At 48.5% G+C, this 18,208-nt stretch overlaps 1 protein-coding gene across 1 annotated transcript in view; it reads right to left on the bottom strand.

Moving 5' to 3' along the window:
• LOC144169090 (alcohol dehydrogenase [acceptor]-like) overlaps nt 1–6,104 on the bottom strand; it is a 265,828-nt gene extending 259,724 nt beyond the window's left edge. Inside the window, exon 1 of the mRNA XM_077698098.1 lies at nt 5,926–6,104. Within this exon, the coding sequence (XP_077554224.1) occupies nt 5,926–6,064 (139 nt within the window). The 5' untranslated portion in view covers nt 6,065–6,104. The remainder of the gene's footprint in view (nt 1–5,925) is intronic.
• Nucleotides 6,105–18,208: the final 12,104 nt, after the last annotated feature.

Raw genomic sequence — 18,208 nt, 5'->3', positions numbered from 1 at the left:
GCTAGATCCGCTTGGAGCAAAGGGGCGAGCGAAGGCGGCGAGTCAGGTGGTCAACGTGGTGGGTTAATAAGCTGGTGTTTCCCGGGAGATTTTCTCGAGCCGGTCATGCTCGATTCGCGCCATCCGACTTCAGACAAACGGTCCAAAAGCGTGGTAGGGGGGATGGAATTTTATCCCTAGACATTGGTCAATAGCGTGGATGCAACGGTGGGGATCACTGACACTCGAAGCGCGGAATCAGCAGTGCCGTCAACAAGGGGGCGCCGGGAAACACTTGTTTTGCAAAGTTCACAGCTGTACACCTCGGGAAAAAGTTTCCCAGTGATCCTGCAAGGCCCCTAGTGCAAAACCGGTCAGTTTTCATGATGGCGTAGTGTACCCACAATGAGCGGTGAAGTGCTTTTTGAGCTCAACAAACACAACCTCAGACTCCAACAACGGCATTTGCGGCGCTTTACAGCGCGAAACTCATAGCGTTCCGTGACACCTCTACCGCCCCCCTATAAACGTGGCCACTGCCTTCCTCTGCTCATTCGCTTAGCAGTCTCTGAGGCTTTCGGATGCCAGTCATGCTGGTCTAATTGGAGCAGGGGTTGCTTGAGCCTGGCAAAAACATGAAGCAGCCAAAGCTCGTTGCCTTTTTTGCACGTGAGTAAAGTTTTGCTTTACTGAATGCATTGGGTTTTTATTCTTCGCACTTGTAGCGCAATTGAATATATATATATATATATATATATATATATATATATATATATATATATATATATATATATATATATATATATATATATATATACATGTATATATATATATATGTATATATATATATATATATATATATATATATATATATATATATATATATATATATATATATATATATATTGTAACGAGAAGACGAGGAAGTGGCCTGCGCAGCCTAGTGCGATGGGCATCTTACACCGACGAAGACGAAGACGGTTGGCGTGGGGCTATCGCTCGTGCTGTGATGGCCGAATTGTAAATAGCTTGCATCTCTTTCTGTAAATAGATCGCTTCAGCATCGACCATGGTTCATGTCATCCGTCCTACCGCCACGTAACAATATATATATATATATATATATATATATATATATATATATATATATATATATATATATATTATGGGGAGGTTTATTGGCAGGACGACCGCAAGGCGTTGAAACGCAGAGAGGCTCAGCTGAGTCCGAAGGGGTTCTGCCGTGCGCGCTCAGCTCTCGAGACAACAGACTGGTGATGATGATCTTGAGTCGTGCCATGATGATGATGCAGGTAGCATGAGGTAATACGCTCCGCTGGTTGTTCTTCCAACTTCACGGCTGTGTAGCTGCGCTGATAGCGTTACGTCGATGGTGGCAAGTCTTCCTCGTTACAATCACCCCCCGTCGCGAAAAGAGCCAACCTGGCGACTTAGGGACACGACAAAATAAGAGGATCGTAGTATGGCTTGAGGCGCTGAACGTGGACAATTTCGCGTCCACGGCGGCGAAGATCCGTTGAAGGCGTCAGTGGCTCCACGACATAGTTGACGGGAGAGGTACGCTCGACTACACGGTATGGGCCGTGGTACTTCGAAAGAAGCTTGCTGGATAGGCCGGCAGTAGTATGTTCTTGCGTCGGGAAAACAGTTGTGATGGGTTGAAGATTACGGTCGAATTGATGAGGGAAGCACAGGACACTGGTACTAAAACTGCGGAGTTTGGAGGAATCTCGGTATCTTCCTTAACAGCGAGCTTGTGCGAGGGTAAAGGCAAATCGTTGAACTGGGCATCACACACGGGCAGCAACGCAACCTCAGCGCGGGCGCAATCTATAATGGCTTGATGGCGTGACAGAAAGTCCCATCCTAAAATGATATCATGAGAGCATGAAGTAAGCACCAGGAATTCAATGATGTAAAGGGCGTCCTGTACAACAACCCGGGCTGTGCATGCTGCGAGAGGTTCAACTTGTTCGGCGTTAGCTGTGCGAAGGCGAAAACCGGAAACAGGGGTCGTCACTTTTCGAATCTTCCGGCATAGTTTTGCGTCCATGACTGAAACTGCGGCACCAGTGTCAACAAGCGCAAGGGTGGCGACTCCTTCAACAAAAACGTCAATCACATTCGTAGGATAAACATGAGGGCTTGCGTGTGTCGTGGTCGTCGCAGTTCTTGCCTCGGGAACTGCGGCGACTAGTTTTCCTGGGGAGTGGCGGGGCGACGTCGCATGGGGGACAGTGAACGACGACGCGGGGACGGTGAACGGCGGTTCTTAACTGTCGGTGCCTCCGATGGAAGAGAGTAACGCGACGGCTCCATTGGTACGTGGTCGTTCGACAGATTCGGCGTGTAGACAGGGTGCGCAGGAGCTCGGTAGGCGTCAGTGAAGGGGGAAACTCGGCGGCGGCAGAAACGCGCAACGTGACCGGGAATACGACAGACGAAGCAGATGGGCCGGTTGTCGGGCGTGCGCCATGGGTTGCTGTGGAGCGGTGCCAAGGAAGCCGGAGGAAGATAGGTCGGCGGCTGCGGGCGGCGTAAAGGCACGTAAGCGGTAGGAGGAGCCTGCCGTGTCGCAACTTCAGCGTATAGTGGCGCCGCTACAGGCAACGGCTGGGGAGCAGCCGGCGTGGTCGGCAAGACTTCGGCGACTTCTTCCCTAATTATTCGACGTAACGGCGACGACAAGCAAGGATCTGGTACCGATGACGATGGCAGGGATGTACAAGGCAGGAGAGAGATCTGCCGCGCCACCTCTTCCCGAACAAGCTCCTTGATGCGGTTCAGTAGCAAGAAGTTGTCGTCGACTGCCAGGCCGCAGAGCGGCTCCTCAGGCTCCACAGGGCGGCGACGAGTGAGGCGACGTTGCCTCCGCAGCTCGTCGTAGCTTTGTAGCAAGCTGATAACGTCTCTGACGCTTTGAGGGTTTTTTGCCAGCAGCATCTGGAACGCATCCTCATCTATTCCCTTCAGTATATGTTTGATGGTGTCTTGCTCAGGCATGGAGGGATCCACGCGCCTGCAAAGGTCGACCACATCCTCGACGTAGCTGGTAAAGTTCTCTCCGGCCTTTTGAGCTCGCTCTCTCAAACACTGCTCCGCGCGAAGCTTGCGAACCGCTGGCCGGTCAAATACCGCCGAAAAGTTCGTTTTGAATTCGGTCCAGGTTTCGCGATCCTCAGGGTGGTTGTGATACCATTTTTCGGCAAGTCCCCTCAAAGAAAAACTCACGTTATTTAGCTTCATAGCATCGTCCCACTTATTGTGCGCGCTTACCCTCTCGTAAGCCGAAAGCCAATCTTCAACGTCCTGGTCGTCTGCGCCAGTGAACATCGCCGGGTCACGCTCGCGGATCACCCCGGAGCAGATGACAGCCGATGGTGAAGGCGATGTCGTGTTTCGGGCGTCGCTAGGCATGGCTGACTCAGCGGTAGAAGGCAAGGTGCGACTCCGGAGTTCCAGGCTTGCGGGTACACGGGGTGCAGCTAAGGAGCGGGACGAGGATGGAATCCGCACACTCCACCAAAATTATGGGGAGGTTTATTGGCAGGACGACCGCAAGGCGTTGAAACGCAGAGAGGCTCAGCTGAGTCCGAAGGGGTTCTGCCGTGCGCGCTCAGCTCTCGAGACAACAGACTGGTGATGATGATCTTGAGTCGTGCCATGATGATGATGCAGGTAGCATGAGGTAATACGCTCCGCTGGTTGTTCTTCCAACTTCACGGCTGTGTAGCTGCGCTGATAGCGTTACGTCGATGGTGGCAAGTCTTCCTCGTTACAATATATATATATACAAAGCAAGTTCTCTTTGCTGAAACGTAGGCCACAATCGTGCTTTTACCTTGTTCGAAGTTTTTCTTCTCTTATATATATATATATATATATATATATATATATATATATATATCAAGGTTGCAGTCGTCATTGCCAGTGCTATTCGGCTGTTTTAGAAATATTTAATAGGGCCGAATAACGTGTGTTTGTCATGTTTCTTTGATACAGTAATAAATAGGCGAAAATTTAAGTCGAGAAAAAATCCGCCGTTTTCCGGGAGCGGGAGTCGAACCCACATCTCCGCATAACGCGTGCGGTGCGTTAACCAATTACGCTACCCCGCAGCGGCTCCTCTCTCGACTTTACAGGGGGGGTTTATATTTACAAGTGCTCTGAGGCCGGCCAACTAGCGCCGCCCCTCGACCACCGCGGGAGACGTAGAACGTCTTTTTTCCAGCGGCCGCCACGTAAGACGTGGTCGGAGGTCGGGGTTAGCAATTGGCATATCCGAACTGCTGGAGCCAGAGCCCTCGTAATGCATGTAGCAGAACAGAAAGATACGGGCCGAGGGACTCTGTAAGGACATATATCAAGGTTGCAGTCGTCATTGCCAGTGCTATTCGGCTGTTTCCGAAATATTTAACAGTGCCGAATAACTTGTGTTTGTCATGTTTCTTTGATACAGTAATAAATAGGCGAAAATATAAGTCGAGAAAAAATCCGCCGTTCGCACCGCACGCGTTATGCGGAGATGTGGGTTCGACTCCCGCTCCCGAAAAAACTTAACGCGCCGCACGCGTTATGCGGAGATGTGGGTTCGACTCCCACTCCCGGAAAAACGGCGGATTTTTTCTCGACTTATATTTTCGCTATTTATTACTGTATCAAAGAAACATGACAAACACACGTTATTCGGCACTATTAAATATTTCGGAAACAGCCGAATAGCACTGGCAATGACGACTGCAACCTTGATATATGTTTTCACAGAGTCCCTCGTCCCGTATCTTTCTGTTCTGCTATATATATATATATATATATATATATATATATATATATATATATATATATATATATATATATATATATATATATATATATATATATATATATATATATATATATATAGTATAATCAACTACGCTATGCATAACGCAGGTGACAGATCTCAATAAACCACTGACCCGTTAAAATGAAGCAGTTTATTTCACTAATCAGGGCCGTTCCATGCCGCTCACTCAAGTGAGACGTCGCGCTCACCTCTGTGACACAGACAAGGCCGAAGCGAGTGGACCCACACTGCGGGATAACCAATAGACGTTTCTTTCAACGCAAAAGTGATATGTACAAATCGGATTAACCTATTGGCATGAAGTTCGCGCGTTCATTCCAGTGTTGCAAGCAACTGCTTAATTGTTGTTGGTACATTAAAGGCCTTTGTCTCAAGCATCTCAGACCCGCAAAAAAACTAATAAAAACGTATCGACGAATCTGAATATCTTAAGAACATCTGCCCCTTCAAGAGTCGAAAAATAGTGTTTCAAGCTTTGAAACTAATAAATAACTGAGAATAGCGGCGATACAAGACCCTATGCGAATGCGGCTTCTGAAGATGCGATTGTTCATTTCACACGATAACATTATATTTAACATAAAAATATAATCGGTATAAACAAATTACTGTAAACGATCTGTCTGTGTGCCTTCGGTTTATCCTCATTTGGGTCAATGCTACGAAACTTTTGCCAATAACAATTTTTTTGTCTGCACTACGCGCCCACAAATAGTCCGCACAACAAATTTTAGCATTGAAATGATTACAGCCTGCTGGCTATAGATCAAGAAATAAATAAATAACTCTTCACCGCCAGAATATACAGAATTTTAGCCAGTTTTCCCATTAGCCATAAACAAGTTTTTGTGACATTATCTTCGTTTAGTAGACGTGACTGTGCCATTAGAATTCAGTTGCGCGTTAATTTTCGAATATACTCCTTTGTACAATGAGTGATCGGTTCGCGAATTGCTAGAAACGTAAAGGGGTCTTTTTTGTCTTGTTGATTCAGAAGACGGTGATTGAACGTTCCATGCATTCGACGTGTTACAATTCGAGTACATAATCTCTTATCATAAAAATGTCCGTGCGCTTACCTATGATGTAATCATACACGGTCTTTTCTTCTGGTTTTTCGTAATGCTTGATAGTCGGCGTCTCCACAAAGAAAATGATCAACGACACATAGTTAAGAACGCTTAGCAGCAAATTTGGGTGATACGGCGCTATCAACATAGCTCCTTCACAGTGGGAAGAGCTTCCTAGGGAATAACTCTAAAAATACCATCAGCAGAAATGGACAGGAGCATCTGCGCGAATATATAATTTATTTTTAGTTGTGTTTGAATGCAAGACATTCTAAAAGGGCAGCGCCAGTGGAAGCTCAAGTGTCATAGAACTCCTTGAGTTTATATGTCGTGAGGAGTTTCGCCCTACTAGCTTTCAAAAGATGGCTAAGAGTTTAGTGGTACACAGCTGTGATCTAACGACTTGGTGCACAAGCAACGCTAGGTCACTTCAGTTAACAGACTTATTAGGTTTTCTGTCGGCCCCGTGCAATATATTCGTTGTCAGAAGAAAATTATATAGGTATGGATTTCCGGTAGTATTTATTAAGGAAATACTGTCTCATACACCCGGGGCGTCAGGCTTATATTTGAAGTGCGCGTTTGGTTGGAATAACAACTGCCTTGTTTCGAAGTTGCAGGAGCCAAGCCCTATTTCTATTTCCAGTAAATTTTCTTTTGTTGGTTTTTTTATTTATTTTTTGATATTGAAATTCACTCCTGGAATTTATTACGTACATTGCTAGCTTTTTTGTAGGTGACTTGTGACAGGCTGCCATTTTAAAACTACCACTTCGGCGAATGGAGCTGGGCGCATCAAAGAAGTGAACGAAGCAAACACGTAGTAGAAACTCGGTGTGATGATACCGTTGCCCAAACGGGTAATGTCACTATTTTTTCAAGATACCTAGTGTTATGCAGGTTGTTTTTACGGACGAGGAGAGTTAAGTTCACCCCGCCGAGAGAAGGCGATGTAGGTTGGCGTCAGACGAAAGACTGTATTGTGGAGACAAGTACATCACCAAAGACACAAATTACCCTCACACTAATCTAATCAATAACCTAAATTTCCCATGAAAAAGTCTTACTCGAAATAGTTCAGGCTGACGGTTGGAGGACGTCGATGCCGTTGTTGAGTCGCGAAGTAGTGTGCTGGGCATATGCGCTGTCGATGCCAGGCGATCACGCGGGGCTGTCGCCAACGCAGTCAGCGGTGCAAGCAGGCTGCGTTGCGAAAGCTGCTGCGAGCACGCCGCCTCGTCTTCTTCATCATGGCGGTCCAGCGGCGAGGTTGGGCTCGGTAGTGGAGTTCCGTAGACGTTCTCGCCCAGCACACACTCTCAGAACACACCGGTTACAGCTGCCTCGGGCAGTCGCCAAGTCTGTCCCCCTTGCGTCTTCCTCTTCCACGCGGTCTGTTTTGACGACCGCACTCGTCGCGTCTATACGCGGACCGCCGTCCCTGTGTCAAGCGCCTCCTCAGAATTGCCCCATCAGATATAACTTTTTTTTTGTTGGGGGGGGGGGGCAACACTTTTGGCAAACAGTACGGTTGAAGCCAAGTTTTAGTAACTTCGCACACACACACTGTACTGGCTATTACGACGATCAAAACCCTGCTTATTTGTACGGCGCAATGAAGGAACTCAAGAATTATTCAGTTTCGTAAACATTTGCACCAGGAATACACTTACAAACCATGAATGGCAAAAGGATAATCAAGAACCGGACTAGCCATTTAAAGTGTCTCTTGAAGCATCCAGGCACTACCAAACAGAATTCCACTCAAGCCAAAGAGTACACAGCAATCTTAGTAACCAAAACAAAAACAAAAGTTGAACAGTGCGGAACCATGAAATGCTGAAGTGGAGTAAGCTCTATTTCAAGGGGATTCTGTCAGCTTTACCGAAGCTACCGTCTTCTAACGTAAGATGCAGAAGCCCCATTCTGACCTTCAAGCTTCAAGCTTCACCTTGAAGGCTTCCAGAAAATTGACATTCGTTTTGGTTAGCAGATCTGGGGCAGAGATCGCACCCCGCAAGCTGTAGAGGCTGTGCGGTGGTGTGACCCTATTGTACAGATCGACCATACTAGTCTGAGCGAGGAGACTTGTGGCCTGCTGTTGGTTGTTAGACTGAACAACAGGTTCCCCGGTTCTTTCTTTTTTTGCAGTGATTGATCTGCAGTGAGGCCTTCAAGAACCAATGCAAGTGGTGCACCCAGCGAGCTACACTTACTCGCATGATTTGGGGTTTGGATGCTCAGCCACGAACTATACGAGCATGCTTACGGATCCCAAGTGCGGAGCAGTGGGAGGCCTGTTTGCTTAGCTTCAACCACGAAATACAGGTCAAGGCCGTCCAACTGGCCGAAGATGCCACTCGCGCCCAAGGGCTGTAGGCCGCCATCTGAGGGGGAAGAATTCAAGAAGACTCCCACTTTCCCTTCCTCCTTTCACCCAGTTTTTGGCAAAATAAAGTTATTATTATCATCATCATGACACTGGCACTGAGGCAACAGGGTGGGCTGCATGAAGAGATTCTACAACAAAGCGAGAGTAATCGTCTGGCTTGAAAAACGTGTCGTTGGCAGCGGTGGGAACAACTTTTAGATTTAGCCCTCTTTTAGGAATCGTTATCCCTTATGCCGGCTCATCCAGGACTGTATATGTGATCAGTGCTAGAGCCCCCTCACGATCCGATTGCCTGCAAGAACCTCGTCTTTGCTGGACCATGTGAATGAGCATTACTTGCATTACGTGTATCAGGAAGAAGAAGAGCTGCATGAGCTCGTTTGGTTGGTGTTTTTAGCATACACACCTCCCGGTCAAGACAGATTCTTTCTGCTTTTCCTGTACTTGGCTTTAGTTGCCTACTTTGGAAAGCGGCCGGTATACCTAGAATTTTTTCCTTCTTGGATGCAAAATAACGATGACCACTACTTGGACATCGTCACAGTGTAGTGCAGTTCTACAACGGGACCTGGAATTTTCAGTTTGGGTAGTGGGAACTCAATTATTATTGGTTGTATGCGACAAAATTCTACATTGGGAAGGCGGCTCCTCAGTTATAAATTCTTTATTTAACCCTCCAGTTGCCTGACGCTACTGTCCTAGGCCCTTCTAACTACTGACGCCCTTCTAATGCTGGTGTTCATTTTCTTTATTCGCGGTAAGAGTTCATCGCGGTCTTTAATCCTGAACTGCATTGCAACCACAATTCCTTCTGTAGAAATTGACGTTGAAGCAGAAACAAAAATACAAGAAGTAGCAGCTTCTAGGAACGATCAACGTCCTCCGTAGCTCTCTCTTTTTCTCGTCCGATTTTTTTTACCTTTGGCCTTTTTTCATCTACTCTACCACTTAGCGCGAGTGCTGGAGGAATCGTGTAACTGCCGAGCCTGCACACCTTGAACGATATTCTGTGATGGCAAAGTTTGTTAGGCTTGTCATTATTGGCCGTTAGCTAGACTCACCCATTTTCAGTTTGGTGCTCTTTGCGGCTTTCTTAACATTTTCGAATAAACTCGGCCGCCGGCTGTCAGTACGCATCCAGCTTCTCAGCATGCCTTTTTAGTGTTGACGATTTTCTCCGATATTGCCCAGCAACCTCCGGCGTCGTATTTACAAAGGCAGTCATGCCATGGCTACCACCCTCCGAAGTAAAGAAGAATTTACTACGAACGGCTCGCCTGAAATCCGCATTGGCTGCGACGTGTCATGGGGCTTCATAGCAACGCCTTCACCATTGCTAAATAACCAGGCGAATTGCTAGCATTGCAGCGGAGGGTGATAAGCGCGTAAGGCTGGCCGAAGGTGGCGCGCAATGGGCATCTCGTCGTTAAGGAGCGAGCGCAACAGCGGGCGGTGCAGTGAGAGGACAAGGGAAGGGTATGCGCCGGGTTCGATGAAGACATGACACGGGGTTTCAGTACACAACGCGACTAGCTTTGCCCTCTGGTAGTTCAGCTCATTTCTGCCTTGCAGTAGACGGCCCCGCGTCTGGAGCTCATATCTAAGGGCCGTGGCCCTAATGTTAGAGGTCAAAGTTTAAACAAACATCGCATACAGGGCGCACATCAAACTAAGCTGCCTCATCCTGACACATACCAAATGTAGCAGTCCTCCGTGAAGTTTTTAAAACGGCGCTAGAACAGGGGGCCGTGCTTTATTCTACACAATGACTTTTTAGAAAAGTCGGATGGTACGGATCCTAAAGCTCAAATCAATTTGCAGACGCAAAGGTTGTTCCCCGAGAATTGTATATTAGGCAGAGAAAGTACTGTTTTATTGTTTCATCGCTGCCTTTATACTTTATGAAGTCACAGGCGAAAAACATTTGCCTAATATACCATCTATCGGAATTCCCCGAATCCAAAAGCTTCCACAGAATTTTGGTGTTGTTGTTAAACTAAAAAATACCAAATATTCAGTTTTCATGCCCTTAAACAATGCTTCGCTGTTACGCAAAGCAAGATAGGCGCAGGGTTTCAACACTAAAGACTGTCACGCGGAGCAAACTTGTTCTCAAGAATAAAATATCAAAAACACAGGTCAAATTAGCAACCAAGAAAGCACTGTACAGTAGCCTGTCTAATACCGCTATGATTTGGGTGTATCACGATTGCCCCGCGCGTATAAGACCTGTCCCAAAAGCCCCGCGACGTTTGCCCCGTGTCTCAAATGCCCCGTGAGCAGTAGCCCCGCGTGATATTCTCCGCGTGCCAAAAGCCCCGATGCCAATTTCCCCGAACCATTCTCCCGGTGCGATATTATGGCGCATCATTTTCTTTTCAGTGCTTTTTTTATAATGGAGTAAAGTAACGTTTGACGATCTTCTGAAGAAAATGATTGCGTCTTCCAATTTTCCGAAGCAGTGGGACGTTATGCCTTTTTCCTTTCGCTGCGCTAGTTTAGATGCGTGTTCAAAATACGACGGCGGTGACCGCTACCACTTCACCCCCCACCCGATTCGCTTCACTCCGTTGTCTAAGTGGTGACCGTGCAGTGCCTGCCGGAACGCACGAATTACAGCCGTGGTCTCTGAGGGTGGCACCTCGGCGGGGCCACAGCACGGTGAATTAATTGAATATTTAATTAAATTGATATTTGCTAGACACGGACTCGTAGGACGACATAACTCACCATCAGACGAGCCAGATACTTTGGTCATCGTTTTCGTGTGTTTAGTTTTCTTCTCCCGTGTTTACGTCTCCTTTCATTGGCCACGCCGAAAAATTACCAAGAAAAAAAACACGTAGAATAACGTGGATTTATATTATGACTACGGCGCTTAATGAAGCGTGTTTTTCGGCGCGGGGCGATCGGCACTGGGTAAGCCGGCGAGCACGACGCTTCAGAGGGCAAGTGGAACATTTTGACAAGAAAGAGGACCAACTGGAAGACGGACATCAACCAGATTGACAGGGCAAGTCGACCTCGGGCACTTCTCTCGTTAAGGCCGCTGAAGAAATTCAGCAAGCATACATACCATACCCAAGAACACTTTGCAAATTTGATATGGACACGTGCGCCGAGCGCGGAAATGGCAGAATTTGCAACGTACCAGTACGATAAATCTGGAAACTACGTACAGATAATCGCCTACGATCAAGAGCACGCCAACCGCATTTTGGGGGCGACGAGCTTGATTTTCCAGCACAATGGCCAGACCGTCACGCTGCCGATTCAAATTCGGCACATCCCCAACTGCAGAAACTTTTCAAGAGGGGTTATAACGGTAGAAGCAGGTGAATCTATTGAAGAAATTCTCAACTGGGTTCGATGCGAGCGGGCAGAAGTGCTTTAAGCCCAAATAATCGGGAAAACAAACAAAGCCGTCCTAACTATTGATGCCACGGAATTTCGAGAAGTTGTTAAATATTACATGGCGATAGCAAAGTCTCGCCATATCATCCAAAGCGAATGGTGTGCGTCTCATGCCACCAAATTGGCCATATGGCCAGGCACTGCCCGCACCGGCAGGTCTGTAGAGACTTTGGACGGGCACACGAAAAAGGAATCCCGTGTCGCCGGACTCTCTTTTGCCCTGCGTGCAAAAAAGAGGGTAACCTTGCCGTGGACCCGCGCTGTTCAGCTAGACTGCCCACTCCCAGTATCCAAAAGCAATAGAAAACTCAAAATAGCGTCTCCTGGGCTGACATGGTGACACGGAACGGTCAACCTGCTACAAGCACCAAGGAACCACAGATAGAACGGGGCACTCATGTCACCACATCACAACCATTCTCAATCGACATAAACGGGAACGGGGCACTGTTGACTCAGCTGGCGGAGATGCGTTCGGAGCTTCGCGCCCTCAGAGAGGAGAACGCACAGATGCGATCGGAGATTACGGAACTTAAACGAAGCAAAGAATGTAGGCCAGTAAGCCAATCTGCTCCCAAGCCAGCACAACCTGAGCGTTCCCATCTGCAGCCTCCCAGAGGCAGAACTCCTACTGTGCCTCGGCGGAGCCGCAGCACCACGGCAAAACAAACGGCAGCATCACAGTCTGCTTCGAGTGTCATGAATGAGATTTTACAGCCGCTAAAGTATGTCCGGGGTGATGTTCAACAGGAAGGCCGCGCTCGACTTACAGATATCGAAAAACTGAAGTCTACCATCCACAGTTTTTTGCAGCAGGCGTCATCTATGATACATACATTCAAAGCCTTCCAACATCACAGGAGGATCCCCCTCCACGAAAGGTCACAGCGTGGAGTACGCTAGGACAGTAGCATGGATTCTAAAGTGCTACAGTGAAACTGCCGAGGGTTTCAAACGGCCGCCCCAATATCGAAAAGTAAAATCCACACCAGCCGTCCTATCATTCTTCTCTTAGAAGAAACGAAGTGCTCCCAACCCATGAGTGGTTACACCACTTTCGCAGATCCCCGCAATAGTGTGCAAGGCACCAGAGGCAACCCTAGGAGTCCTACCCCGGCCCGGCAGGCAGCCGTTCTGGTGAGATCGGACCTAGCGTGCTCTCACTTGGCGATGACTGGGCACACTTCACCAGATCACGAGGCAGTGATAGTTATCGTACAGCTACCCAACGGAAAGAAACTTATCGTTGCATCGGTGTACTATCGCCCTGTATCAAGCTCACAGGGCAGGGTTAATTTTATGTGGATGCGGCAATTCATTCAAAAGTATCCCAACATACCGATTCTAATTGCAGGTGATTTTAATGCGCAAAGCACAGTCTGGGGCTACTCCCGGTCAAATAAGCGCGGTGTAGCTCTGGAGGCTGCAGCCGAGGACTCCGGCCTTCACTTGGTCAATGATATTGCAATTCGTACACGTCTGGCCTTACATAGCTCCCAAAATGGCTACACCTCACTTATGCTTCATGTGGGGTTGTCCGCTCTTGGATCGTGTGCGATACTACCTGGGGCAGCGACCATCTTCCTATTGAAATACAACTGACAGGAAAGCGATTTCGGAATAAACGAACACACAAAATTATAGATTTGCAGTGTTTCCGGCAGAGCGTGCAAGTCCGCAGCACCACTACAATAGATAGAGGAATTCGTTTCTACATTGCAAGAAGCAGCCATGCAGGCTAGGAAAGAAGTCGAATGTGACGACAGCTGAAGTGCCCCGGACAAACATTCAACCAACCTATGGCGGAAGGTGGTGACTCTTACAAAACGCTAGATTAGAAACGTAAAAAGGCAGAGAGATCTTGTTAAAGTGAGACAACACTACAAAATTATACGGGCCTATGAACAGACTCTTTCTAATGAGCAGTGGAACAGCTTGTGCTCTCAGCTTAGCCAGGAGCGCGGCTTAGCCAAACTGTGGGGAATTACCGCAAATTGGCAGGAAAACGCAAATGTAAAAACCGGCTCTTCGATACCCTTATTCTCAAAGCCCCACCGGATCGGATAGAGAAAGACATCATAAAGACGTTCTCTCCTTTTGCATCTCTTACGCTCCCACCCCCACTGCCATCTATCTTACTGCCCAGTGTGCGCCAGGAGCTGGACGCCCCGTTTACATTAGGAGAATTGCAGGCTTCCCTTTGTCAGGGCCGGTCTAAGTCGGCTCCAGGACACGATGGCATCACCTGGTAGCATCTGCGCAATTTAGACGAATTGGCACAGGAGCGCCTTTTAAAACTAGCAAATGCACAATGGGAACGAGGAGAGGTTCCTTCGGATCCGCTAGTAACGCCCATACTAAAGCCTAATAAAGACTCATCCAAGCTCACCAACCTCAGGCCTATTTCATTGACGTCAACGCTATGCAAACTTATTCAGCGCATGATTTGCAATCGAATGCGGCATCACTTAGAATATATCCAACGGTGGTTCCATCCCTCACAAACCGGCTTTAGACCTCATCTTGGAACACATGATGCCTTGTGGCTACTCAGACGTGTTATCAACCGTAAACGATCTGGGGCCTTCCCCGATTACGTACTTGCCGTTGATATGCGAAAGGTCTTTGATAACGTTGAGCATCAAGCGATACTAGAAGAGTTGGCCCAGGCTTCCCGAGCCAACGTGCTCAAAATTGGATTCGGAGCTTCCTAAGCGAACGACCAGTACAACTCACAGCATCGGCTCCGGGATGGACCCCCAGGACCCATTTGTTACATAGGAGCGTGCCCCAGTGGTCTATCCTCGGACCGGTGTTGTTCAATTTGGCCATATCGAGAGTAGCGCGATCGCTAGAGAAGGACACGGCGGCTAGGTTTGCAATCTATGCTGACGATATAACTATTTCGACCGAAGCGCTAGACTTTGACTGCGTCGAATCCATTATCGCGGAACTCCAAGCAGCTGTCCACCGCCTTACGGACAGTTTACCCTCTCTAGGGCTCGCCTTAGCGCCAGACAAAACAGAATTTTTTGTTGTCCATGGGAGCAAGATGTTACCTCCCCAGTTCCATCAGGTCGTATACATATCAGACATTCCTATTCCATCTGAAACAGGTAGGATCAGGCTTCTGGGATAGCCGCTAGCCAGCAGCAACAGCGCAAACTAATGGATTAATCAACTGAAGTCAAGCTGGAAACCGATGCTACACTTAGTGTCGCGTATGTCGAATAAGTGTGGGGGTGCATCTCAAATGGCAACACATACGCTGGCAAGGGCAGTATCAGTGGCCCGAATATGTTATGGGGCTCCGCTGTACAACCTCACTATCACCCAAATGAAACATCTCGACAATCTATATCGAGCGGTTCGCCGCACAATAACTGGCCTGCCTCGACACACCCGCATAGCGGTGCTTGAAGATTCTGTGGCTGTGCAACCACTGCCCGTACTAATCGAAGCACCCATCGCCCAGAACGCTGCGAGACGCGAACTCATAAGCCAAGGCCTGGCTCTTGTAGCCTGGGACAACAGTACACAACTCGATCCTGCCACATTGCCCGCTACACCCCCACCCCCCTGGGAACGCACGACTCAGGTCATAATGCATCGCAAGACCAACATACCCAGAACGCATCGCCAAGCCCGACAACAGGCTCAACGCCGAGCACAAGGATGCGGATTCGGTGTTGGGCGTGGTGGCTTCTTTTCCGATAGAGGCGAAAAGCGAACACGCTCGTGTGCCGAAATTCGGCGCACGTTGCAAATCCCCAGGTGGTCAATTATGGCCCGGAGCGCCTCGGAGCATTACACCCCACAACAATCTATCGCTTGTTTTGGCCGGTCTACAACATCACCCCAAAATACGCTGAAGGGAGATATCGTTCCCTGATTACTGCTTGCCTAGCCCATTCTTGTTTAACCATTAATTCAACCGATGCGATTCACACTTGTCCAGATGGCAGTAATGAATCATGAATATCGGCTTGTTTTGTATACTCACCCACTCGCGACGTACGTTTCAATGATGAGTTGCTTTGGCAGATTGGTTGTTTCTAACAAACTATATTGACTACAGATCCCTGAGTTATCTCTGTCTGTCGGGGTGGTGGTTCAGAAGCCCTCCACTATAACAATAGGGATGTTATGCTTCTATATAACAGTATTAGTTAGTCGGGCAACCGGCAGAAAACAGGGAAAACATGTTTGAAGGAAATGTTTTCAGAAATATCGCTTCGTTTTATAAAGTGTGTTACAGAGTACACTGCTTTTGGAGCACTCTCGAGCACCAAATATTACTTGTAAAGCTATTCATATTTTCCCCATTCTTTCTGCATGGTTTCTGCGCTGTAAGGTCCTTTCACGAAGTACGTGGTCAGGCTCCCCGGCCTTGTCTGCCACTCTGTTTAGAGTAGCAGTAGTAAAGTCCTTTATTGGGAAGGGAAGGCCGGTTGGCCAGAGGGGGAAAATGGGAATAGCAGGAAGGGAGGATTAACACTTATTGAATCTTCAAGGGCCGTGCAGGCAACTTCAATTGAGTTCCTAATTGTCCAGTTTGAGCGGCCTAGTGGGTCGTAGGCCCCGGGTCACACTACTCGAGCCAGACCGCACTCAAGGGAAAAGGTGCCTAGCGCGGCGAGGAAGCGGGGGTCATGGTATGGGGGATTGTCTGGTGAAGAACCATTTGGGAGTGCACGTTCGAGAATATATCGATGGTCTGAGAATGCAGCACAGTGCAAGAATAAATAGTTTAGGTCCGCGATTGAAGTCGCTGAACAGTGCGTTCAACAGGGCGGGGGGGGGCCGCGGTGACTTCCCAGGGTGAATCCATTTGGCTATGATGTGAGGAGTGAGAGCAGCATTGGCAAGAGTCTTATTAATGAACATTTCGGCTGGGCATGGTAGCAATGGTACACCGTGTAGGTAGCCAAGCGGAGTGCTTGATGCTAGGCGGCATAGGCACACGTGGCGAGCGTGGTCCAGTTGCAGGCGAAAGGAGGGGACCGAGACAGCAGCAGGAGATTGGTCATCCAGCGGAGGGGTTACGAGGAGGCTCTCCCTAGCCGCGGATTGCGCGGTCTGGTTGCCATGTCCCTGCATCGTGTGTCCCGGTATCCATGCCAGGCGAGTTTTAGTGCCGTTCTTGGCGAGTATGTCGACCATAGCTTGAATCTGGTGGACAGTAGGATGGTGAGAAAAAGCCTTGTTGAACTCCTCAATAGCAGTTTCGGAGTCGGTGAGGATACTAATGCGGGCAGGTAGTGGAGCAGAGACGTTGTAGGCAAGATGGTCCAGTGAATGGAGAATGCCACGCAGTTCAGCTTCAGTGGGCGACCGATAAAGTATATGTTTAGTAATAGAACTGTCAAATTCTGGACGTGCTGGACAATGCCACGCGAAGTCCATTCGGTGTTGGTCCACGCTGGCATCGGTAAAGATGTCAATTTCATCTTGGAGCTTCTGGTCCAGGATGCGACAAAGGGGTTTTCGGCGGGGCCACATCCTTGCTTTGGAAATGCCAGGTCGGTGATGTGGCGATGTCAGAATGGGCCTTTCCCACGGGGCAGGCGGTGCCTCACTCAGTGGTGGCGGCAACATGGTTTAATCATCCCACGCAGCCAGCGCCGCTCCCTCACACGAAAGGACTACCAACACTACTCTGTGGGCGAGGTCAATTCGCTGCAGCGCGTTTGGGAGACGGCTTGTCTGGATGGCGAGAATTCCTTGGGAATAATTCCCTTTATCAAGACAGACAGCCCCACCAAGTTCCGAGGACTGTGCGCGTAGCGGACAACGAAGGGGTAATTATCGTCGTCGGGCCGCACAGCAGCGGCGGCTTTCCCGCTAGATCCCTCTGCCGCGCGCCACCGTATAGGAACGGCTGCTTTTCCGCAGCCGCCGCTTTTCGCCACCGACCCTTCGGAGTCATGTGTACTCGCCGCCGCGTGCTTGCTCGTCTACTCACAGACTTTTGCCCCGAATATGGTGGCGCCTATTAGAATATTCGGCAAATGGCTGATTGACAGCTGTCTACGTCAATTCGGGTCCTTCCCTACGCGTCCACGGAAGCTCGAGGGGCGTTCCCGAGAGACGACAATACCGAGGTAGTATAAACTTGAACTTCGGGGAAACGTACATTATAATCTTTACTTCCGCCATCGAAAAATTGCTTTTTTCAAAGGGAAGACATGTCCGTTTTATGTGTGGCATATATCAGCTGAAGACAGTAAAAGAGAATGCGAAACAAATTGAAAAACAGAAATTGAGGAGGTAAAACAGCGGCACTAGGGGGGCAGAGCGGCAAGTGATGAGAATACTTTCATAATGAAAAAGCTAAGGTGACAATGCGCTTCCTGCTAAACGGGATTACAGAGAAATTTCTCAGCCCCAACATGCGCGACCGAGAATTGAGTGGGCAAATAAGCACCGAAAGGATGGTACGCTGACACCTCCTTCTCTTCGGTATACAGCTTTCCGGCGGCGCCT

The sequence above is a fragment of the Haemaphysalis longicornis genome, unplaced genomic scaffold (genome assembly GCF_048455015.1).
Source record: "Haemaphysalis longicornis isolate Haplotype H1 unplaced genomic scaffold, Haemaphysalis longicornis Haplotype H1 scaffold_2, whole genome shotgun sequence".
Taxonomy (NCBI): Eukaryota; Metazoa; Arthropoda; class Arachnida; order Ixodida; family Ixodidae; genus Haemaphysalis; species Haemaphysalis longicornis.
This window is presented reverse-complemented; position numbering and strand designations above follow the sequence as displayed.